Source organism: Echiichthys vipera (genome assembly GCF_963691815.1).
Source record: "Echiichthys vipera genome assembly, chromosome: 9".
Classification (NCBI taxonomy): domain Eukaryota; kingdom Metazoa; phylum Chordata; class Actinopteri; order Perciformes; family Trachinidae; genus Echiichthys; species Echiichthys vipera.
Genome location: NC_139834.1, coordinates 5,412,509 through 5,435,987, shown reverse-complemented (window position 1 = coordinate 5,435,987; position 23,479 = coordinate 5,412,509). Strand labels below are relative to the sequence as shown.

Genomic DNA, 23,479 nt, shown 5'->3' with positions numbered 1-23,479 from the left:
CACCTATGGACTGAGCTACTGCCATAGGTGAACAAAAAAAAAGAAGGCATTTGACAGGACCCTGCTAAGATAGCAAATACCATGATATCGGGGACGGGACCTGTGTCGTGACGACACATTCTCATTTCTCAATAAGGATGAGACCAGCTCGCTCCCAACTACGGTTCGTAGCGTGGAAGCTGTAAAGGTTAAATGCAGCGGTTCCGACGCATCAAATCATTCGGAGGCATACTATATTTAAAAAACGGGAGACTGGCGTTGGTCACCGTTTGAAATGAAAGGGAGAAAACAGGGCTGAGTAACACGGTGAATTAAGCTCATTTCATATTTTTTTTCATACTGTATATACTACATATTTATTTACAGTATATATATAGTACATGTTTTTTTGGAAGACGCAACACAAGCCTGCCGCCTGAGCTCTAAAGTGCTGCGGGAAACCCTGCTGTTTCATAATTGAATTACAAGAAAACATGCTATATTGTGATAAACCTATACTATATTGGGATTTTGGCCACATCGCACAGCCCTATGTAGCGCTGAGCTAAATAATTATCTAACCTGGAAGCTCAATCCACTTGTATAACAAGCACAAATATGGTAATAACATGTGAGATATTATGCTAATAAAACGTATTAGTTCAGCTCCAAAAGGCACAGTAAAAAATATGATGCTGGTGCAGATATGCCATTTAAAAAACCATCATTATCAGCCCTCAGTACTTAAATGGGAAATTAAACATCAGTTGGGTCACGGCGAGCATTTAACAGTGTGGTGGCCTGAGAAAAAAAATCATTCTTCAGCCTTTTCGATCTGGCCTTTGGAAGTTTAGGAGTGTAGGAGCTTAAATCCTCCATTCAGTGGATGAAGAGGACATTGTAAAATATCTCAAGTCTCTATTAAGCTAACTTCCATTTTCACAGACTTGTACCCGTCACACAGACGCACACATCATACCTTAGTGAGGTATGATGGCGTACCAGCAGGTGCATTTCCCAGATCTGTTACAGAGGATGGTGTTAGGTGCCCTAGTCTTTTTATTCCCTTAAAAGATGGCGGATTTCCTCCTTTTATCACTCTGTGCTCTATCTCCTTGTCATTATAAAGATCAGCCTTTGCTGTCCTCATACCATTTTTTTGTCTCCTTCTTCTTCTTCTCCTTGACAAACCAGCTAGAGGTACTATACGCCACCTGCTGGACTGGAGTGTAGAACAACTGAAGCGTGTGCAGTACACTACAGTACGGCACTGTACAGTCCGCACGGTCACTTTTTTTGGGCTGCATGTGAACCGTGATGATGACATTTACGTCACATGGACCAAAGTAGACTTAAAAAGTATAGTTTCAACTCTGGCACACAAACAGATCAGGCAATGAACTTACTGGCCACTTAAACTATATGTTGCACCTATAGAGAGATTACCAAAGCAAGCAATAACAGAGAAGGGGATGACTGATTCTATCTAGCTCACACACAAACACACACACACACACACACACGTTTTTCAAAGGCAGGTTGGGGAGTTAGTGGATCTTAAGACACCTTTTTAAATGTGTCAAGAGATTCTGTTGTTCTTATATTATGAGGGAGACTATTCCAGAGTCTTGGCGCAGCTACTGAGAAGGCAGTGCCTCCAACAAGGGATGGTTAACAGCCCTTGATCTGCAGAACTGAAGGCCCTCTTTGTACTGTACAAAGTGAGTGGTGTCGAGGGTGTGAACAGATTGTAAATTCACTGGAGGCACATTTGTGACATCAGGCTTACAGGCTATATGAATAGAAATGTACTTGACTTGGGAGTCAGTGAAATGACCCAACAAAACTTGCAGACTCTTGGTCCTCAATTGCTCAATCAATCACATGCATGACTGTGAATGTGTTTGTGATCTGTGTAACTGTGTGTGTGTGCAGGACTACCCCAGGAACAGACACCCAGGATGGAGCCGAGGGTCGGTGGCATACCATGCTGGTGAGATTTCAAGCTCCCTTTTCCTCGTCTCCTCTCAGTCTAGAGAGTTATATTTCTCGGAAAGAAGGTTGTGTGTTGTTTATGAGAGTAGAATTCCCCCCTGAAGTCCTTGTTTAGATGAAATAAATAAATCTCATCTACTTCCTCTAAAGCATCCCAAACCCAAAATCACAGGGCACCGTCTCAGCTGGATGTCAAGGTGCCTAGCACAAACAGAGATCAAGGAGGATTTCAGGCAGATTAAAAAAGCACAGAAGCAGATAAAAGGGACGGTGACAGCATCAGAAGGGCAGAGGCATCTTATCTCCATCTCTCTCTCTCTGTGGAAGTTCGGTCATCGAAAGATCTTCTCTTAGCGATGAACCAAATAAACAAGACACAAAAGTTTAGCTATCTTTATCTTCCCATGCTTCCACACACATATTTTAAGTCTTGGTTGTCTGTGACGACAGGCCTGTGAACATTATCTGCACAGGCATCTGCCCAAAACCCCCACAGCTCCCATTCCAGGCCTCAGCACCCGTCATTATCAGTGCTAAGAGATTAGCTATCAAAACGCTGCTGCCGTGATGTGAGAATAGCGGAAAGCTAAGTAGGTGGTTGTTATTACGTTGTACAAGCTACAGTAGGTAGCCAGCTCTTTATCTGACAATCCACTGTCACAGTCAAGATCTTGTTAGTCCTTATCAGACCGAAGCTGTTTTTTATCAGTGTTATTCTGGTCTGAAGCATCCCATTGTTCATCTGTCTCACAGGGAATTTCAGATGCTCTTACTCTGCATAGCACACAGGCTCTGCAAACCTGAAAGTATCAAGACATTACCCACAGGAGCCGTACGTGCGAATGTCCAAATCAGTTGTATCGGACATTAACAGGGTGTCCGCTCATCCTTAAAAAGGCTTAAATTCACGTATCTAAAATCAAGGCCTTAAAATGTCTTAAATTCATTGAAAATGTTATATGCTGGTCCTAAATACATTAGTCAAAGGTTTTTGTCTGGGCTGGACTGTTTAATGTTATTCTTTTTCTTTTTCTCGCGGGACTTTTCAACAAGATGTAGAGAGGCTACTTTCTCACCAGCCGCTGATGTAAATGGTAATCTGCATGCTTGCTAGTCTCCAACTATTGGTAAGTGCAAATTTATTGAAAGTTGGCTGGACTACGTCCGTTGGCTCACGCCTGTTGCCACCCGAGACGAGGCCAGATGCGTTCTGACAAGCTTGGCACCATGGGGGTTAAGGCTGTCGAGAGCCACATGCAGTGTGAAAAGCACAAAACCCGCTGCCAGGAGCCACAAACAGACCCCAGCCATATCACAGTTTTGCGTCTCTTCCTCGGGGCCAGCGCCACAGACAGTGGTCCGCGCTGCTACTAGCCCTGACCTGAGAGCAGAATTTGGTGGTTTGGAGGTTTTGTGGATTTTAAACACAAAAGTCAAGTAGCTGTCTTAAAGCTCCAATGAGGGATAGGAAATCTCTTCCGTTTGATGTCTCCTGACTCACAAATCGTGAGCACCTTTACTTCTGGAAAGGACAAGAGAGCCCAACTCGTTGTGGACTATCTCCTTTCATTAGAAGCGTGCTATCTGCAGCGCCAACAGGTCTTTTTTGTTCAATAAACAGACAGAAAGTCTCATTGAGTGACACATGCTATGCTTGGGTTGTGATATAGCAGGATCCCTCAACCATCGCCTATATTTCTAGTGTTTTCGGTCAAGGTGGCATTAAAAAGGTCCTAAAAAGTCCTAAATTTGACTTGTTGAAATGTGCAGATACCCTGATTAAACCGACTTTCCCCTGCCAGCTCCTGAGTATGAATATGTTGACGTACAGCAGGTCATTGTCTAGACAATTCACAGCGAGTGAGTTGGAGTGACGACGACGTTTCTATCATGCTGCTGGTGCGAAACCGGAACAATACAAACATCTGATGGTGAAAAAGACACCAGTCAAAGCCCTGATTTTTTTTTAATATATATGCACCGCCAGTTGTGTGAGGTTTAAGAGTGTTTTTTTTTACATCCCCAGATCTGCTCCGAGGTCCATCTGTCCGCACCGATTTCAAATGACAAATATTAGACCCGTTCAATATTTACGTTCAGATATCCTGTTGTGAGTGGGGAACACATAGCACTATAGCATCAGAACAACATGCTGTCAGATTTGATTTACCGTTTGACTTCTGTTCTTGAGTTTGAATCTTGCTGCATGACATTATAAACTCTCCAACTGTGATGATTGTGATGACGTTTACTGGCCTCCAGCTCGCGCTGTAACATGTAAAGTCCACGTTCACGCCGTCTCCATGACTTCAGCCATATTTTTAGCTTTTCTCTTCATGAATTTTCTGTAAAAGTAGAACAATAACTTCGGCCAATATCAGAAAGACTTGTTACACCAGTTTACATCCGTTTCCATCTTCAGTCAACTCAAATTTGTTTACTCTAAAGTTGCGTTTGACTGGGCAAGATTTTCAGTTTTCAGAGTTCAGATTCAGGTTCTTTTATAAATTGATCTGTCAGTGTTTGGTGTGCTGTTTCGGCCAAATTGTTGGTCTCCACACACTGTAGGAACAAAACTGTTCATTGCATGTCGTTATGTGTGTATTCTCTCACACTTATAACTTCTGTTAATATCTTTTAGTGTTTGCCAGGCTTAACTGGAGGGGATCAACTCCAAAATCGTGAGACAAATTCAAGGAACAGCAAGTGACTCTGTTGTTTATAACCAAATTACGAACTGGCTATGTGACCCCGGTGTAATTTGCGTCATGTCCTGCCTCCTGAACGCTCTACCGAGGCGTTATCTCTTGTCTAAACCAAACCAGAGTATTTCCAGCAAGGGAGAACGCATCTGACACGAACAATGTCCTGTTGTGCGCTGTGTGGGCAAACGTCTGCACCTGATTCATCAGACATTGTCTTGAGTTCATGTGAGAAAACGGCAAATGATTCACACATCACAAATGCCACTTTCTGTTTTTTCCACCAGGGAACGTGCTTGATTTTTATTTTTAGAGGGAAGGTTTATATACTTTCTTACAGTTGACCTCCAAATGAGCTATCAAAACACATTTTCTTGTTCACTCCGCACATTCCAGGCATGTTTCGAGTGGATGTTTATAATCCTAAATCCCCGTGTTCCTTTGCAGATTCCATTTTTACTCAGGATACATTAATAATAATAACAGTTGATGCTGTGCGTATCGCTGGGGTCTGCGGATGATACCTCATTGCTGAGTGACAGAAGAGACCAGTCATTCACAGAGGCTCACCATGCCAGTCCCAGAGGTCTAGCGCTGCGGTCTGCCTGGTTTGGCTGCTGTGCGTTGGACACCACAGAAATGTGCACGCCCCAGCAGAGCTCCCATTAATCTTATTTGTTAGAGACTAAAATGATGTATGTGGTTTTCCACGCTGCGCGTATGAGGTTTGCCTTCCCATGCTTGGGTTAAGGTGCAGGCTCTGATCCAGCTACTTAAAATCAACAGCCGGGGCCTCTTCTTCATGTCTACCCCTAGCTTCTCCACGCAGACGAGATTTTCAACCCGAACGGCTCAGGAACCTCAAGAATTGCATGCAGGCGCTTTTTGGCGGAGTGACAGAAACTTAACGTATACACAGTATTGTATGCACTAGGTCTCATAACCACAGCAGAAATTTCTTAAATAAGGTATAACTCTGTTACCTTGGTTTTCCTTGTGCCAAGAACGCTGTGAAGAGGTGTTTCTGTGACACGTGGGGCCTCCTGTTTATTAACTTTTACGGGTCGTTTTTTGTATTTGACTTCAGTATCTAAAGGGGCAAATGTCTGGATGTGTTTGGAAAGTTTGAGCTTTGTAAAGACTCCTTTAGTGTTTCTAATGTTTTTACCACAAGCTTTCAGGAGAACAGTGGCTGTCTAGCTTGAGACAAATGTATATTAATTGCATAATGATTCAATGCAACATTCCTCTTTTTCTTGTTTATATTTTGCATGTACAGTCTGACTCCTGAGCTCTATTTCTGTCATCCTGATTTATGGTGCGTTGTATTGGGCACGCGACCAGTGTTGACCTGGATCACATGTGATTTGTATTATTGACTTTAAAGGTTGTGATTTTACTCCAGATATATTCCAGTTATATACACAAATGCCTGCCAACCATATCACCGCTCCTTTGTATAGCTTGTATAGTTTGAGAGTTCTTTGGCCTGCGCTGGTGTTACCACGAGTGTTTGTGTTGGGAGCCGGCCCAGTGTGGACCTCCATCCTGTGTGTTGGCTCGGCTTGTCTCCGCAAGTTAATGGCCCGTGGGGCACTGCGGGCCCCTGTGGGCCCTATCAGGAGCGACCAGCCATCCAACCAGTGAGTGCTCCTCTGCAAGCCTCATTAACCCTGTCACCCCCTCTCCCAACCCCCCATCAATGAGTCACACGTGCTATGACTCAACACCCGCAGACGAAGGTTGTATCCTACCACTCCATCCCTCACCACCAAGCCAACCTATCATAATAGGACTCAGTCTAACTTCTGGGGTCTAATCTGATTCCAGCTCAGGTTCTGCAAAAACATTCAGATATTTAATACCAACATGTTGTGTAGGGGGATTAAATTACCTTCTTACCCAGTGGGACAACCATGGATTTGGATGACCAGGTCTCACAAACAGTCTAGTGAAAACACCAACTGCTATCTAAAACATGAGCGTGTACCCAGATGTCAACAAGGAAGGGAATTAAGGCAAGCTGCAGATGCTACGATTGATTTATCCGCAGATCATTTTCTCAATTGTTTGTGAAGTCAGCAAGAAAAGTTCCTTTAGCAGCTTTTATGGACATAGGTCACAATGTGCTTCAGTGAAAGAAAGAAATTCTAATTAAAACAAATAATCAAAACACAGAAAAAGAGAACAGACATAAACAAAAGAACAGAGGGCTTTTTAGACGCTTTTTTAAAAGAGTCTTCTGAGTCCAAAACCCTTAAGCTTATTGGAAAAGGGTCCCTAATACACTGTGCATCGTGGCCACATAGAGCTTTATAAGCGAGCACCACCACTTTAAAATGAAATGTTTGAATAGGTGTGATACAGCTTGTGACCATCCGTTGGATTGTGTTTAAAGCCAAGTTCCAGCAATTTGGATGGTTTGTAAGCTCTTAGTTATTAATCATTTTGGTCATTATGATATCAGGAAATGACAATATATAACAATTTCCCAAAGTGAGGGTTTTTATAGTAATTGTCTTTGGCATTTTTACTGTTTTCTGACAGTACAGTTCAAGATTGACGCGGGGGGGGGGGGGGCTCCTGGCAGCACAGTTCTGCTAGTCAGGCAGCCTTTGTTTACGGGGTTCACGATCCACCACTGGAGCTGGGTGCTGCCAGAGTCTGTACTCCCTGGTGGCTCAGTAAAACTGCTCACAGGCTGCACTACTTCACTCTGGAGAAGGTCTAACCCGAGATGGTTTGATTTATTATTGTTTATAGACTTTACAAACTGGCGCCTCACTGGCAAACGGGCCAGGAAGTGTTTGTATATTAAATATCAACAGCTCAACACTTTGTGATAAACTCACACGGCAGCTGCAGATGGAATTTATAGTAAATTCTTGAGAAAATGTGCAAAGTCACATGAAATGAAATCATGGAAGATTATTAATATTTAGTTTAAATGTTTCATGTTTTAGGAGTCGGTGAAGTCATTGTTCCGTGGGCAGGGAAGCCCGGCCTTTTTCAGACAAACTCTCTTGTTCCGAGTCTTTTTTTCCTATTTTGAGCTGGTCTCAGTTGTCAATCCCTCTCCTCCTGTGGGCCCGGCTCCAAACCCCAAACCCAGCTCCAGTTTTCACCTTCTGGTTGCTGCTCGGATCACCCTTACATCCAGCACCTGGCGGTGGCCACAGTAGCTAACAGTGTTAGCTTTACCAACAACTTCCTCAGTTTATGCTCTTGACTTTTGCATTAACACCACCACTGGCGGTATTCTGCTCCATCAACAGCCTCAGAGCCAAACCTTGGTCAACACCTCTATGCTAATTTTAAACTCACTGGTCTCCAACATAAATTTTAACATTTTCCACCACAGCCGAGCTCCAAGTTGAGCCGGCTTCCTGTATCTCGATTTCCAGCCTTTCTAGTACCAAAGCACACTTTAGAGAAAAGCAACAGAACGTATTATTGTATGCTCAAAAACAAAGATAGTCTTACACAACTTCCAGCCAAAACTCATTGTACTATAGTTTACAGGTTATGTTATATGACAAGTTTCTTTAGTTTCGCTATCAATCCTTAATTCTGTGTAATAATTGAATCAACTTTAAAGGTCACATCCCTTCCTGTAAGATGTGAAATTTACATGTCTTTTTTATTATAAAAAAAGACACTATTGCGTCGCTTTATGGGAAATGTGGACAAAAGGTCAGGATACCTCTGTCTTTGCTGTTTAGACTGTTTTTATGCCTCCACGCCTGCGACAGCCTTGGCCCTGTTTGTCTGTCCGTCCTGTCTCGTGAAGGCGTTATCATCAGGAATCCCTAGAGGGATTTTCTTCAAACTTGGCACAGCCGTCCGCTTGGACATGAGGTCAAAATATCGCTGTGACCTAATAGCAAAATGCTTTTTTTTTGTCCTACGCTAATTAGAACAACATTTCACCCAAATGTCTAATGGGATAAACGCTGATGCAATGAGATTTAATTTCCAAAAGATCAACTTTACTGTGACATCATGTTTATGTCCGTCATTAAGCGTTATTGGATATTGAATTGGTGACACTAATGTTGAAACTTAATACCTTTTTTTTTACCAAAGTCTTCACTACATATAATATGCAAGTCTGAACAATTTGGATGTAAAAAGTAACTTGACTGTTTGGTGGAGGCTGACAGCAGCAAGGTGGTAATTCTAGTTTATTGTCTCTCTTGTGAGTCTCCTCAACATTATGGAAGTGCAAAACTCTAATATCTATTCTGCTTAATCACCCCTTTACTCTAGGAAATGTCAGGAAATCCCTCGTCACATGTTCCCAGAGCTGTTGTTGATTTCTACATTTTGATTTTTATTGTGTAATCAACAGTCCAAAAGAATTAAATTTACAGTGGAATAAAAAAAAACGGCAAATCCTCACATTACAGTAGCAGGAAATGAAGCTGTTTTTACTTTATTAATGATTTTTATTGGATATCACAATTGACGGTAATTCATTTATATTTCTGTTGATTTTTCCGTTTAATTTTTCACGAAAAATGTGCACTCTAATCTCATCGAAAATAAACACAAAAGAAATATAAATATATAAATATAAATAATAAAATATGATGCTAATCAACAATCACAGCTTTGTGTGTTTGCGGGCGTGTCTGATAAGTGAGAGCAACAGCATTGTAAATAATAATAAGCCTGCAAACAAACTGTTGGAGACTTTTTAAAGGTCGATAAACCCTCCAGCTCCTCAGCACTCTGCCAGGCTCTTCCTACCTTTCCTTTCCCAGTGAACTAGCTCCATCCTTAGGCCCAAACCTGGACCTCCACACCTCGGCTCACCTCCAACGCCAACCCTTGTCACTCCGAAGCCGCCCTGCTCTTGCTCTATTTTTAGCGGCGCTGTGCCTGTGCCGGCGTGGCTCCACTGTTTGCCTAGTGTGTGGTGTTGTGACAAGGGCCCGCATAGGAGCCGTAATGATACAGTGTCTCCGTCTCCCTCCCGGTGCTCAGATAGAGATTGTTTAAACAGTATCCTGAGCCGGGGACGGGTCCCATGACAACTCCATAAATATTTACCAGCAGCAGCCACGCCGCTTCGCTTGAGGGGAGCTCGTCTGCAGGCTACCTCTGCAATGTTTTTCTTTTGCCCTTTTTTTTTTTTTTCCATTGTTGTCTCTCGCAACTGTAGTATGTGTTGTTTTGATGATTTCCTTTGGATGCTGTTGATGTCTTTGTGTGTTTTTTTTTTGTTTTTTTTTACCAGCGCTGCTTTCGCCTTTTTACACTTCATCATCCGACAGGAATGTCAGGATATCCTTAGTGTTAACACTACATTGTATGTACACATGATGCACGTTGTGGTAAACACATTAAAAGACGCAGTGAAGTCAAGTTCAGCACCGGGACACACAACAGAAGCACAAAGATCATCTTACGCTTCTGATTTTAGGGCATTTGTAAGACTTTTTCATGATGTGCAGTTTCCTTCTAAAAGGTATTAAAAAGTCAGAAATTAGATTTACAAAAGTCTCGATTGTTTTCTCTTGCCTGCAGTCGGCAGGAATGTTTGTTATTTAATGTTTTTGTATCTGATTGCAATCTGTCAGCAGACATTAGAGCACGTTTACTTTAATTCTACTAAACTAACAAGGTTTTCCTTAGTACTAGGTTTTCCTTAGTACTACTTAGTATTAAAATGCATTCTGTGTAGTGTTAAAATGTCTTAAATAGTAATAGTAATAGTCTTAAATGTAACTGTGAACCCTGAGAAACCCTGCTCACAGGTTAACACACACATTCAGATCCTTTACTTAAGTAAAGATTCTAATTCCACACATGTTCTGCACTATAATCAGGAAAATGTATTCCAGTATTAAAAGTACTCGATGCAAAAAAAAACTAGTAAATATTATATTATTAGAAAGGGCTGTGAAATATGGCCTAAATCTTCTCTCTCTCTCTTTCGTATCTCGATAACAATATATATCGTGTTACACCATGTTTTCTGGAAAGACTACATGAAATAACCACATGGTAAAGCATTTTTTCTATTTATGTGTGAATTAAATGCTTGACACATGAAATGTATTGAATACTTTTTCATTTTATTAAAAACTTTAGTGCAAAATGAACACAACGTAAAAGAATCAGAACGTAAAGTGTCGTCCAAATGACGTTAATATTGCTGTAACGCATTTCGAAACGACAAATATATACAATAGACACCCGGGCTTTCATTAGATTAACATTACTCTTCAAGTGATTATTATCATTATGATTCACTTTTTGGTTTGTAAGAGAAACAAGAGTCAAAATGACCCAATCCTTTGTTTTGTCCAACTTAACAGTCCAAAATTCAAAGTGAGTAGGAATGAATTAAAACAGCTAAAAGGAAAAGCAGTAAATTGTCACATTTATAAAGCTGCAACTGTGAATTGTTGTTTGTTTGTTTTTTCAATTATTTCTTTATTTATTTTGAATGTATTCATTTCATACATTTAAACGGATACAAAATAATAATAAAAATAGTTAAACAAATTAAAAACAAAGAAAAAAAAACATTAATTGTGATATACAGTACTGCTCAAAAGTTTTAGGCTACTGAGGTGAGGTTGTTTGAGACACTTTCATGTCACAGGTCATACACCATGGAAAGACTGAGCACAGCAACAACACACAAGGGAGTTCTACCGCATCAGCAAAATCTCTCCAAACACAGATTTCAAAGCAGACTGGGGTTTCAAGATGTGCTGCTCAAACCTTTTTGAAGAGGAACAAAGAAACGGGCATCGTTCAGGATCGTGGTCACAGTGATCGGCAAGGAAACTCCAGCAGATGAAAATACATCTTATAATAATAATCTATAGCTAACTCCCCTTTTTGGATATTGGAAGATGTCCAGCAGTGATATCAGCTCAGAACTGGCAGAAACCAGTGGGACCCAGGTCCACCCATCTACTGTTCTGAGGAGTCTGGACAGAAACCAGTGGGGCTCAGGTACACCCATCTACTGTCCTGAGGAGTCTGGACAGAAACCAGTGGGGCCCGGGTCCACCCATCTACTGTCCTGAGGAGTCTGGACAGAAACCAGTGGGACCCAGGTCCACCCATCTACTGTCCTGAGGAGTCTGGACAGAAACCAGTGGGGCCCAGGTCCACCCATCTACTGTCCTGAGGAGTCTGGACAGAAACCAGTGGGACCCAGGTCCACCCATCTACTGTCCTGAGGAGTCTGGACAGAAACCAGTGGGGCCCAGGTCCACCCATCTACTGTCCTGAGGAGTCTGGACAGAAACCAGTGGGGCCCAGGTAAACCCATCTACTGTCCTGAGGAGTCTGGACAGAAACCAGTGGGACCCAGGTCCACCCATCTACTGTCCTGAGGAGTCTGGACAGAAACCAGTGGGGCCCAGGTAAACCCATCTACTGTCCTGAGGAGTCTGGACAGAAACCAGTGGGGCCCAGGTCCACCCATCTACTGTCCTGAGGAGTCTGGACAGAAACCAGTGGGGCCCAGGTACACCCATCTACTGTCCTGAGGAGTCTGGACAGAAACCAGTGGGGCCCAGGTCCACCCATCTACTGTCCTGAGGAGTCTGGACAGAAACCAGTGGGACCCAGGTACACCCATCTACTGTCCTGAGGAGTCTGGACAGAAACCAGTGGGACCCAGGTACACCCATCTACTGTCCTGAGGAGTCTGGACAGAAACCAGTGGGACCCAGGTCCACCCATCTACTGTCCTGAGGAGTCTGGACAGAAACCAGTGGGACCCAGGTCCACCCATCTACTGTCCTGAGGAGTCTGGACAGAAACCAGTGGGACCCAGGTCCACCCATCTACTGTCCTGAGGAGTCTGGACAGAAACCAGTGGGACCCAGGTCCACCCATCTACTGTCCTGAGGAGTCTGGACAGAAACCAGTGGGGCCCGGGTCCACCCATCTACTGTCCTGAGGACTCTGGACAGAAGTGGTCTTTATGGAAGAGTCAAAAAGCCAAACCTCCGATGTGGAAACAAGGCCAAGAGACTCAACTATGCATCCTCACATAGGAACTGGGCTACAGAAAAATGGCAGCAGGGTCTCTAGACTGATGAGTCCAAATCTAAAATATTTGGCTGTAGCAGAAGGCAGTTTGTTCACCGAAGGGCAGGTGAGCGCTACAATAACGATCGTCTTCAGGAAACAGTGAAGCATGGAGGAGGTTCATGCAAGTTTGGAGTTGGAGATTTGGTCAGGATTAATGGTGTCCTCAATGCTGAGAAATACAGCAGATACTTATCCATCATGCAACACCATCAGGGAGGCGTGTGATTGGCCCCAAATGTATTCTGCAGCAGGACAATGAGCCCAAACACACAGCCACTGTCATTAAGAACTATCTTCAGCGTGAAGAAGAAGAAGAAGAAGAAGAAGCCCTGATCTCAACATCATCCAGTCTGTCTGTGATTCCATGAAGAGACAGAAGGGTTTGAGGAAGTCTTCATCCACAGAAGATCTGGGGTTAGTTCTCCAAGACGCTTGGAACGGAAAGTGAACCCGGAAGAACTGATGCTGTTTTGAAGGCAAAGGGAGGTCACACAGAATATTGATTTGATTTAGGTAGCCTGCCTAAATCTTTTGCAAAGTACTGTATATAAGAACAAACAAAGACATTTAAAAAAAATAAGTTTAAAAAAAAAAACTGGACCGTCAAACCATTAATCAACTTAATTGTTTGCACCGTTCTTGCATGTTTCACTTTTTCATGTTTTGTGTGTAAAGTAACTAAAGCTGTCAGATAAATGTAGTGAAATAAAAAGTACAATATTTCCCTCAGAATTTTTGTAGTAATGAATTAATTAACAGCTGCAAAAACTTTCTTTTCCTCCCTCCTCTGACAGACGATGGCAAGATCTTTCACGGCAGCGGGGTCGGGGACGCTTTCGGCCCTCGCTGCTTCAAAGGTGACATCATGGGCTGCGGCATCATGTTCCCACGAGACTACATTCTGGACGGAGAAGGTGAGGGGCAGAGAAGGGTTCAGGGTGCTGCAATTACACAGTCACTCATTCAAGTGCTTGTGTGTTTTCGACCGTGGGAGGTTTCGTTCTTAAACCTGCTTCTTATCGTGGGTTTAGCGTTGAAGCAACATTCGGTCTTAACAGAGTTTATTGTGTTGCCCTCTGGAAAGAAACTGGAGGCAAACCAAGATCCTCCGCACGAGAACAGAACAGACACTTAAAGGGGAAATTCTCAACCCCCACTCCCAAATATAGGCTTTCCTGCTCTTAGGTGGGTTACGTTCAACATTTCAAATTACCTGTGATAGCAATTCAAAAGAACTGTCGTGTTCAACACAGCAATCACAATACCAGCTAATGTCATCTGACGTCTATAAAGGCCGACTGACAAAATAAAACACCTCAGGTTGTGGCATTAAATAATATATGTGTCACATAAATACTGTGAAAGTATAAAATGTTTCACTCCATATAGAAATACACACAGCGCGTATTTAGAAAGCCGTCAGGATTTCATGTACCATTGTGATGTCACAACTATGCCATATATAGGTAGAAAGGGATGCTACAGTGCAGTTACAGTCATTCCCTGACTGCAATGATGCAGAAGACACAGAAAACACTGACCAGTCTGAGCAGACTTGGCTTTTTCACGAGGGAGTCTTAAAGAGACAGGCACTAAACCAGAGCATTTCAGACAGTGGGTGATCACAGGTATATTCAGACCATAGACTGTATAAAGAAATGCCTGTCGGGGTCCGTTCTCTCAACTTGATCCAATCGTCCTCGCCAAAAGGAGTCTCCATCTTGTCAAACCTTGACTCTGCCCCATCTCCTCTTACCAAAAAAGGGCATGTATGTGATGTTAGGGGGTAGGGGCGTACATCCATCTGGCTGACGTATACCTCTGAGGAGGTCACTCAAGAGGCCACGCCCCTAATTATTCATAGACTTTAACCTCCAATAAAATAAAAACTAGTCTGGTACAAAAAAGATTACCCCCCTTAGTGTTGTCATGGAGATATGACCTTTGGCACTGCAGTATTGGATCAACCAGGAAATTGCTGTGGTGTGGCTTGATTCAGAAAGACAGTACGAGGAAAATACTCTGTTTTTTAACATTAAAGCACGAAAACATGTTCTAGTAGAAACCCAACGTACAAGTATGAACCTAAAACTGAGCAGAGTATGGGACCTTGTCTTACCCTCAGTTCTGCGCATCAAATCAACTCCGCTCTGCACATGAAATACTCACACACTGATCTGTTTTTGTCCTCAGGTGACGTGGACGACTGGAATCGTCTGCAGGTCCGTCCTGGTCAAGCGGGCGTCCAGAACGTCCTGTACCTCAACGACGAAGAGGAGGAAGAGGAAGATGGGGAAGAGGTAGAGCAGGGACAGGAGGGCAGAAAGGTCACGGTGAGGAACACTCGTAAAAACACAACACAGGTAGACTCCGCAGGTGAATAGGGTAAAAGATGTTAACTAACAGATATCACCACATGTATATCACAGGTTTAAATACCACAAGGCTATTGGTCAATTGATTGTATATGAAACTTCTCAAGTTAGTTACTGACATTAAGACAAATGTTTTTTGTATTATTATATTTAGTACGGACACAAATAGACAAAAGTTTAAAAAAAGAGCAAAGATATGTTAAGGAAGCAAAATCTTGACTTGTGCATGAATAATTTATGTTTTTGCCTTAAGTGCGTCAATAAGAAATGAAATAAACCTGCAATAGTGTTTCTTGTGGCCTTTAGGGGGCAGCGTAACAAGCTGTAAACATGTGGTCACCCTTAAAATTTTGTCTGGTGAACTGTTACTTATCCATGCAACTGGTAGAGACAGAGCAACATTAGCTTTCATTTGGAGTCTTGTTAGATATCTATCTGGCTCTTTAGCTACTAGATGCTACATTGTGTTCCCAAGCTAGTTGCTAACGTTGTGTGGTGCTGAGCAGGTGATGTACAGATGTTTTTTATGGTTTCTCTGTCGCGGCTGAAGATAAATGTTGGAGCGGGCTGCTAAACAATGAGCAAAATCTCACTATAAACCTCCATAAAGTCGAGGGTAGCAGCAGATTCATGTGAGAATTCTCTAGAAGTTCAGCAGGACCAGAGACGCCTTTCAAATTGTATTCATGTTAATCACCAAGAAAAACCTTGTCTCCGCCAGGCCTCCACCACCATCTTGGATCCCAACGGCAACAGATCTCTAATAACGTAAAATTTTGAGTGCCATTAAAAACTCTTAAAAAGTCTTAAATCTAACTTGCCTTAAGCTGTAGGAACCCTGATTAATAGATATTAAAAAATATATACAGTATATATATATATATATATAATATTATTTTGCTCTAGTAATCGAATGATTGAGTAAAAGAGTGTCTAGCGTAAAGGCAGAGACATATCAAGCCGACTTTAAGCAATTCTTTCCTTTCCTGCATTTTGACCCCTTTCTCTGTTTGACTTGCGCTGCTCATGCTGTGTTCAAGCGCCACGTCAAAGTGAACCTCCTACTAGCGAATTCAGGGTAGGCCCATCTCCCCCTATTTACGAGAGTAGGAGGTTCAACTTTTGACAGGCTTTCCAGTGCACTTTGCCTAGTTGGAGGTCCCAAACTTCGGCCTTCCCATGGCACTTGAACGCAGCATTTCTCTCTCAAAGCACGTGTCAGGGGAGGAGGGAGCGTCAGAGGTCAGTCAGGTTGAAGAGGGTGGGACTTTGGAGGGAAGCACTGAGTGCTCTAACTGACACATGCAAGAAAGGTAAGAGTTGCTTAAATAGATATAAACTACGTATATTATGTATGTAATATTATTTTGCTCTGGTAATCCATTCATTTAGTTTAACGAGTGTCTACAGTTTAAAGGCAGAGATATATCGAGCTGACTTAAGAAGGCTAGTTGTGATGAAGGCTGACTGTTACTAGCACGTACGTTCTGCACCTGCGTGAGAGGAAATAACTCGCCATACCAGCAGGTGACGGTAGTCTGTATTCATCATTCAGAATGGTAAACGGGAAGAATGACAGATTCAAGCTGCTAGTTAGCCAGTTAGCATGACCTGATGTTGAGATGATATTTAGCATGCACGAGCGAACTATCTGACCTGATAAAACAAGTTTGTGTTCAATCTCAAAACCTCTCGACTTTGGCTGTTTGTTTGCTTTTTTCACTTCCTGTATCTCTTCTCAAAACACTTGGATATAAATATGATGAAAGATTATATGGATTTTTTTTTTTTTTGTCCAAAATCACCAAAAACAACGTCACTGTATCACCAGTCGGACGGCATTCGCTGATATTGTCCCTATCGAGTAGACGGATCTGGTCTGCTACAGTTTCTGGTCTTTTCGTGGTGCTTTTACTGGGTCGAATTTATTCACCCACTTCTAAGAATCTACAAGGTAACTTTCATATTTGTACATGGCCATTTACATGTCAGATTAGTAAAGGAATGATCTTGATGAGTGACAGCAGTAAGAACGGCGCTCAGCCTGAGTGGCTCAGGTGGTGGTTTACAGTTTTAGGCAGGCGTGAATTAATGATGTAAACTAAGAATGCTTTCAAGAATGGAAGTGTTAATAGTCTATTTTCATCAATTATCAACATGCAGTGACTGAACAGAAGAGAAATCTAAATCAAATCAATATTCTGTGTGACCTCCCTTTGCCTTCAAAACAGCATCAGTTCTTCCAGGTTCACTTTCTGTTCCAAACTAACCCCAGATCTTCTGTGGATGAAGACTTCCTCAAACCCTTCTGTCTCTTCATGGAATCACAGACAGACTGGATGATGTTGAGATCAGGGCTTCTTCTTCTTCTTCTTCTTCTTCTTCTTCTTCTTCTTCACGCTGAAGATAGTTCTTAATGACAGTGGCTGTGTGTTTGGGCTCATTGTCCTGCTGCAGAATACATTTGGGGCCAATCACACGCCTCCCTGATGGTGTTGCATGATGGATAAGTATCTGCTGTATTTCTCAGCATCGAGGACACCATTAATCCTGACCAAATCTCCAACTCCAAACTTGCATGAACCTCCTCCATGCTTCACCGTTTCCTGAAGACGATCGTTATTGTAGCGCTCTCCTGCCCTTCAGCAAAAAACTGCCTTCCACTACAGCCCAATAATTCAAATTTGGACTCATCAGTCCAGAGACCCTGCTGCCATTTTTCTGTAGCCCAGTTCCTATGTGAGGGTGCATAGTTGAGTCTCTTGGCCTTGTTTTCACGTCGGAGGTTTGGCTTTTTGACTCTTCCATGAAGACCACTTCTGTCCAGACTCCTCAGGACAGTAGATGGGTGTACCTGGGTCCCACTGGTTTCTGTCCAGACTCCTCAGGACAGTAGCTGGGTGGACCTGGGTCCCACTGGTTTCTGTCCAGACTCCTCAGGACAGTAGATGGGTGGACCCGGGTCCCACTGGTTTCTGTCCAGACTCCTCAGGACAGTAGATGGGTGGACCTGGGTCCCACTGGTTTCTGTCCAGACTCCTCAGGACAGTAGATGGGTGGACCTGGGTCCCACTGGTTTCTGTCCAGACTCCTCAGGACAGTAGATGGGTGGACCTGGGTCCCACTGGTTTCTGTCCAGACTCCTCAGGACAGTAGATGGGTGGACCCGGGTCCCACTGGTCGCTGTCCAGACTCCTCAGGACAGTAGATGGGTGGACCTGGGTCCCACTGGTTTCTGCCCGTTCTGAGCTGATAGCACTGCTGGACATCTTCCAATTGGAAGGGAAATAAGCTTGATGTGTCTTTCATCCGCTGCACTAAGTTTCCTTTGTTTTATAGTTTTAATTACTGCAGTTTTCACTTTGTCCCGACTTGTAGCCACTGGGCTAACATCGGCCACACAGTTGAGCAACTCAAGGCGGGGGGTTCACCGAGCGGGTGTGCGAGAATAGGGGCTGAGAATAGAACCGGCCGTAGTGTCGTAACCCAGGAATTTGTTAGTATTTGTTCAACAGGACACATTACCCTCAATGCACTTCTCCTCGACATCACAGAGGTCTGCACGTGTGAGCGGGTGTCAGGTTGGTGTTGTTCAAACTAATGACGCCTGCTGCGGCTTCACTCACCTCTCATCCGTAATTGAATAGCGGTTAAGCCTCTCTTTTTTTTTCTCTCTGGTGGGTGGTACAGTAAATGTTTGATAAGTGACTCAGCCTGATTTATCAAACACACACACACTCCACAGTACTTCACTTGTTGTTTTAGTGTGTCAGTATTTGCTCTCAGACTTGGACGGAGGCCCTTGTGTATTAGCATTGAAAAGTTTGTTGATGTTCTTTTGAGAACAGCTGGATAATGTTTGATCACTCGCTGATTTAGTAGAGACTTGTACTGTAAACATTGACTTTTTTCGCCCTCTGAGAACACAGACATTACACCGTCACCTATTTGTTTAACGATATTTCCTAACTGCATATAATTCCTGTTAACAACTAGCACACTGTGTGCTCTCAAACCAAGTTTGTATAACTATCAGTCATTATGAAAAGACATTTATTTCATGAGTAATTGTTCCAGTGCTCCCATCAGTGAAATGCATGCGTGTACGGCGCTCACTGTCGCCCCCCTGTGGTCCTGCAGGTTTTCTTCACCAGGAACGGGAAGCTGATGGGCCGGAGGGAGATGGGGGTTCCTCCCGGGGGTCTCTACCCCACCGTGGGGATGCTGAGCAGCGGAGAGAAGGTCAAAGTGGATTTGCATCCCCTCAGTGGATGAGCTGAGCTGCGCTGGACTGGACTTGTGATGCCCTGCAAACAGCTGGCTGCACTGTAGAGCTCACCCAACGGTAGCCTAGCATGCTGCTAGGACACACTCAGTTCAGATGCACACATGCACGTCCTCGGTGCTGCCTCCGCTTTTTAAAATTGTATTCGTAATGTACATTTTCACAGTCCTCACAGAAACCCAACTAGATCGGCTCTCCTGGTTGTAGAGTAGCAGAGAGGTCGTACATGAGCTGTGTAGGTTACAGCATGCACGTATAGACAGCTGCACCTCGAAGCAAAACAAAAAAGAAAAGATATTTAACTGTTAATTCTATGCAATCTGTTCTGCAATCAGCCTCACATCTAACCTCCCTCTGCATGCTGAAACACTGAGCTGTAAAATCCCTCTGATGAGGTCTGGCCCACTCACTTTATTTCATTTGTCACGACCCCAAGCAAAGCAGAGCAAGGCCAACAGTTGTGCGGAGTCAGAGCTCGTTGGCGGTTTATATTTCAGGAATTAGACCCTCTCTCTTTCACAACTTCCCTCTCCCTTTCCTCTCTCTCTCTCTCTCTGGGTGAGGCTGCCCTCCTGTGAGCGATCAGGGACCTGCCGTTTGCCCCGCCTCACCTCGCTCACTGCTCTCTCAGAGCTGGCTGGAAGTGAACGGTGGATCTGTTGCAATATATCTCAGAAATGCATTTACGCTCCATTTTATTTTCTACGAGCTCATCGTAGGAGGATTATTACAGGTTTGGCACTGTAACCTCACTAACCTCACCTAAGATGCTGTTACTGAGCAGCGTCACATCAGAGTGGATGGAGAGATTGATGAGTGCTTTTCATAGTTTTCGTGTTGGAGCCTGACTGCAAATAAAAATGTTTTCTGCAAATCATTTAAATTTATCCTCTTCGTCAAAAGTTCAGGGAATGTTTTTTGTTTTTTTTGCACTTTGGGGAGATAGGAGACAGTTATTAATACAGTTGGTGGACAAAATAAAAGACCTTTCAGCATAATACGATCCAATGCAACAACACAATCATCAGCCATAAAAGAAACCATAAAGTCAAATGCATGGTCTGTTGTATTGGATTGCATCATATCGTAATGTGTGTTTTTATTGTTCTCCAACAGTTTTACTCGCTGTGCACGTTAGAACTATGTGATATTTTTGCAGTTTAGAGAATGAAAATATCTACTTAAAAATACATTTCTTGCTCTTGTAGTCAGAAGATAACTTCCTTTCTGTGATGCCATATGTGATGTAAAAACTAACTGCTGGATGTTTTTGTTTTTTTCAAAGATAAAAGACAATGATGTTTGGTTTTTGCATGTCTGTTTTTGTTTGTCTGCACAGCAGGAAGCAGCGGCAGCAGAGGTCTGTATCACAAAGAGATCCGTGTTTTAGTCGTTCATCTTTGGGTTTGACTTAAAGTCTCATTCGGCCCTAAATCATCCCATGGTCTTTTTCAGCACTGACACTCATCAAATAGGCCATGGAGACAGTTTTTTTCGTCTAACAACTATTGACGGTGGAAATCCGGTAGAGTCGCTACCAGCCGGACGTGGCTAACACTGATTAGCTCAGGGCAGTACGGTGAAGGCATTCAAACGTCTTTTTTAACCACTAATACTGCTGAAAATAACAGCAGACCTCTGCAGCAGCATGAGAAGAGTCCATACACACAAAACAAAGCACCCCTTTGGGATTGACTTTGGTAATCCACTTGAATGGACTTTACTATGAGAGGAGCTGGTACAGGGGCCAGTAGGTAAGTCTTTAAAGACACTCTTTAAATAAACTCTGGGTTCTCTAACCAGTTGTTGGTGCCGTGGTTTATGTGTAGGGATACATGAAAAGACCATGGGATGATTTTGTGTCTGAATTACACTTTAATATCTCAATGCCGACTCACTTTTAACCAGCTTAGATCACAATGCAACTGCAACAATCTGCTGGTTATTTCTCGATTGCTTCGTCTCATGTTGAAAAGAACAACTAGGGTGTTTCCTACAACCTCACATGTTGTTAGAGTGGAATTTTACTGATGAACATGTCCTACAGAGAACTTTCCCATTTTGTTTTTTATCATTCTGTATAACAGCGATTGGACGTAGCTGCCGTGACGTCACCCATTGGCTCGCGGACTACGGTTTGAAGCCAGGAGTTTGGCATCTTGTTTAGTTTTTTTGGTTGTTTTTTTTTACTGACATGACCATATTTGGACGATAGGGCGGAGCTGGGGAGCAGCGCTGTTGATGAAATGGTGCTAAACTAAAGGCTTAATGCTAAAGAGAGAAACTTACCCAATCAACACTTTGCATTAAGGTCCGCGTAATAAGCGTTAATTAATAGGTAATGAGAGCCTAACCATGTGTTAATGTTAATAAACATGTTTAATGTTAGATTATAGGACATTTTTAAGCACTAATTAAGCATTCATCATTGTTAACTGCACTTATTAGCAGTTTTAACACCAGCTCTAAAGTAAGAAAAATTGCCTTGTTAGGGTTAATAAATCCTTTATTATGCATTTATTAACATTATTGTTCTGTCTCTCCTTAAGTATCTGTAAATATACTTTTTAGAAGTGCATAATAAATAATTTATAAACAAGGCATTTGAGGACATCGTCTTGTACTTTGGGAAACACTGATCCACATTTTATGAACCAAACAACTAATCAATTAATCGAGAAAATACACAACAGATTAATCTAGAATGAAAGTAGTTGCATTCCTATAATGATGCGTTTATTACAAGTACTCATAAATGTCTTATAATGAAACACGTTTGTGCTGCTATTAACACTGTTATAGTCTTATTAACACAATAATAACCGCTTATTACAAGGACCTATAAATATTAAGTGTTTCCTAACCAACATAAGAACATTTTTACATATTTGTACTCCTGTAAACAAACTCTAATGTGTTCGTTTGAGTGAGTTCCCATGAGGAAGGACGAGCAGTTCAACCAAAGTGGAATACTAAACACGGAAACACAAACATTTGTGACACAGACCTCAGAGCTAAAGCGTTCTGTGCAGGTGAATGTTGTATCGTGTCAGTGGGAGCTGGTTTCCATGCACATTATTCAGAATATCAACATTTATTAAATTGTATGAGCTATAAAAAAAAAATTCCCACATCTCTATTTATCCATTTCCATATCAGCCGTGTAACATACATTCCTCCGAACCTTTTCCCCGTGACGTGCACGCGGCCGGTTTCTGTCATGTTTCATCGTGCTGCAGACAGTGATGCTAGAAATATAATTACCGCACAGGGTTAACTATTAAATCACAAATCTGCTGGAGAACTGGTCAGTGTATCTTTTGGTCATTCCATTTACAAAAAAATAAGTTATTTGGTTTTCTTTTTAAAATACAGAAATTTAATTACAAGGTGTTTTCTGGACTGAAAGGGATGGAGCAAATTAAAAAAACAAAACTATTTCTAGTTATAACGAAAAAAATGTATCACAAGAAGACAGAAACAAATAGCTTAAACACATGTTAATTACCCAGCCTGTACTGAAATTATTTCACCTAAATGTCACCTAGGAATTACATTTGCTATTACAGTAGTCTGCTGGGATCGGCTCCAGCCCCCCGCAACCCCGACAGGGACAAGCGGTTGAAGATGAATGAATGAATCTCTGAATGACTGTGTTGTAATTATTGTGCTTTTTTACATTTACTGTCTTATAACAGCGCTACGTAGGCTACTGTAGATAAGTGGAAACAGTAGTTACAGTTCCAACGGGTCAGTTATTGCTATTAATAGGTTTTGTTAAAAAAAATGCCGGGTTTCATGGCTAATTGTTATTTGGAAGATTATAGTTAAGCTAATATAGGCAATATGACGCAATGCAAAGATAAACCTTCTGAGGAAGTGTGGTCAAGCTAAATCATACATCATAGATTTTAGTATATCAGAGAGTATTATGGGTTGTCATTCTATATTTTATTCTTATAATGATCACACTGTGTTTATCTGCCTTCAGCCCACTAACATTACCTGAATGTTTACCTGAAAGTACAAGCTGTGTAGAAGAACCAAGCATCCACCATAGCGACTTCCTGGTTGAT

At 42.5% G+C, this 23,479-nt stretch overlaps 1 protein-coding gene across 1 annotated transcript in view; it reads left to right on the top strand.

Annotated features, from left to right (window-relative positions):
- Positions 1-21,063, top strand: part of spryd3 (SPRY domain containing 3) — a 69,630-nt gene extending 48,567 nt beyond the window's left edge. The window contains 4 exon segments of the mRNA XM_083920398.1: positions 1,915-1,972; positions 13,538-13,657; positions 14,937-15,076; positions 19,259-21,063. Of these exon segments, the coding sequence (XP_083776524.1) occupies positions 1,915-1,972; positions 13,538-13,657; positions 14,937-15,076; positions 19,259-19,393 (453 nt within the window). The 3' untranslated portion in view covers positions 19,394-21,063.
- Positions 21,064-23,479: the final 2,416 nt, after the last annotated feature.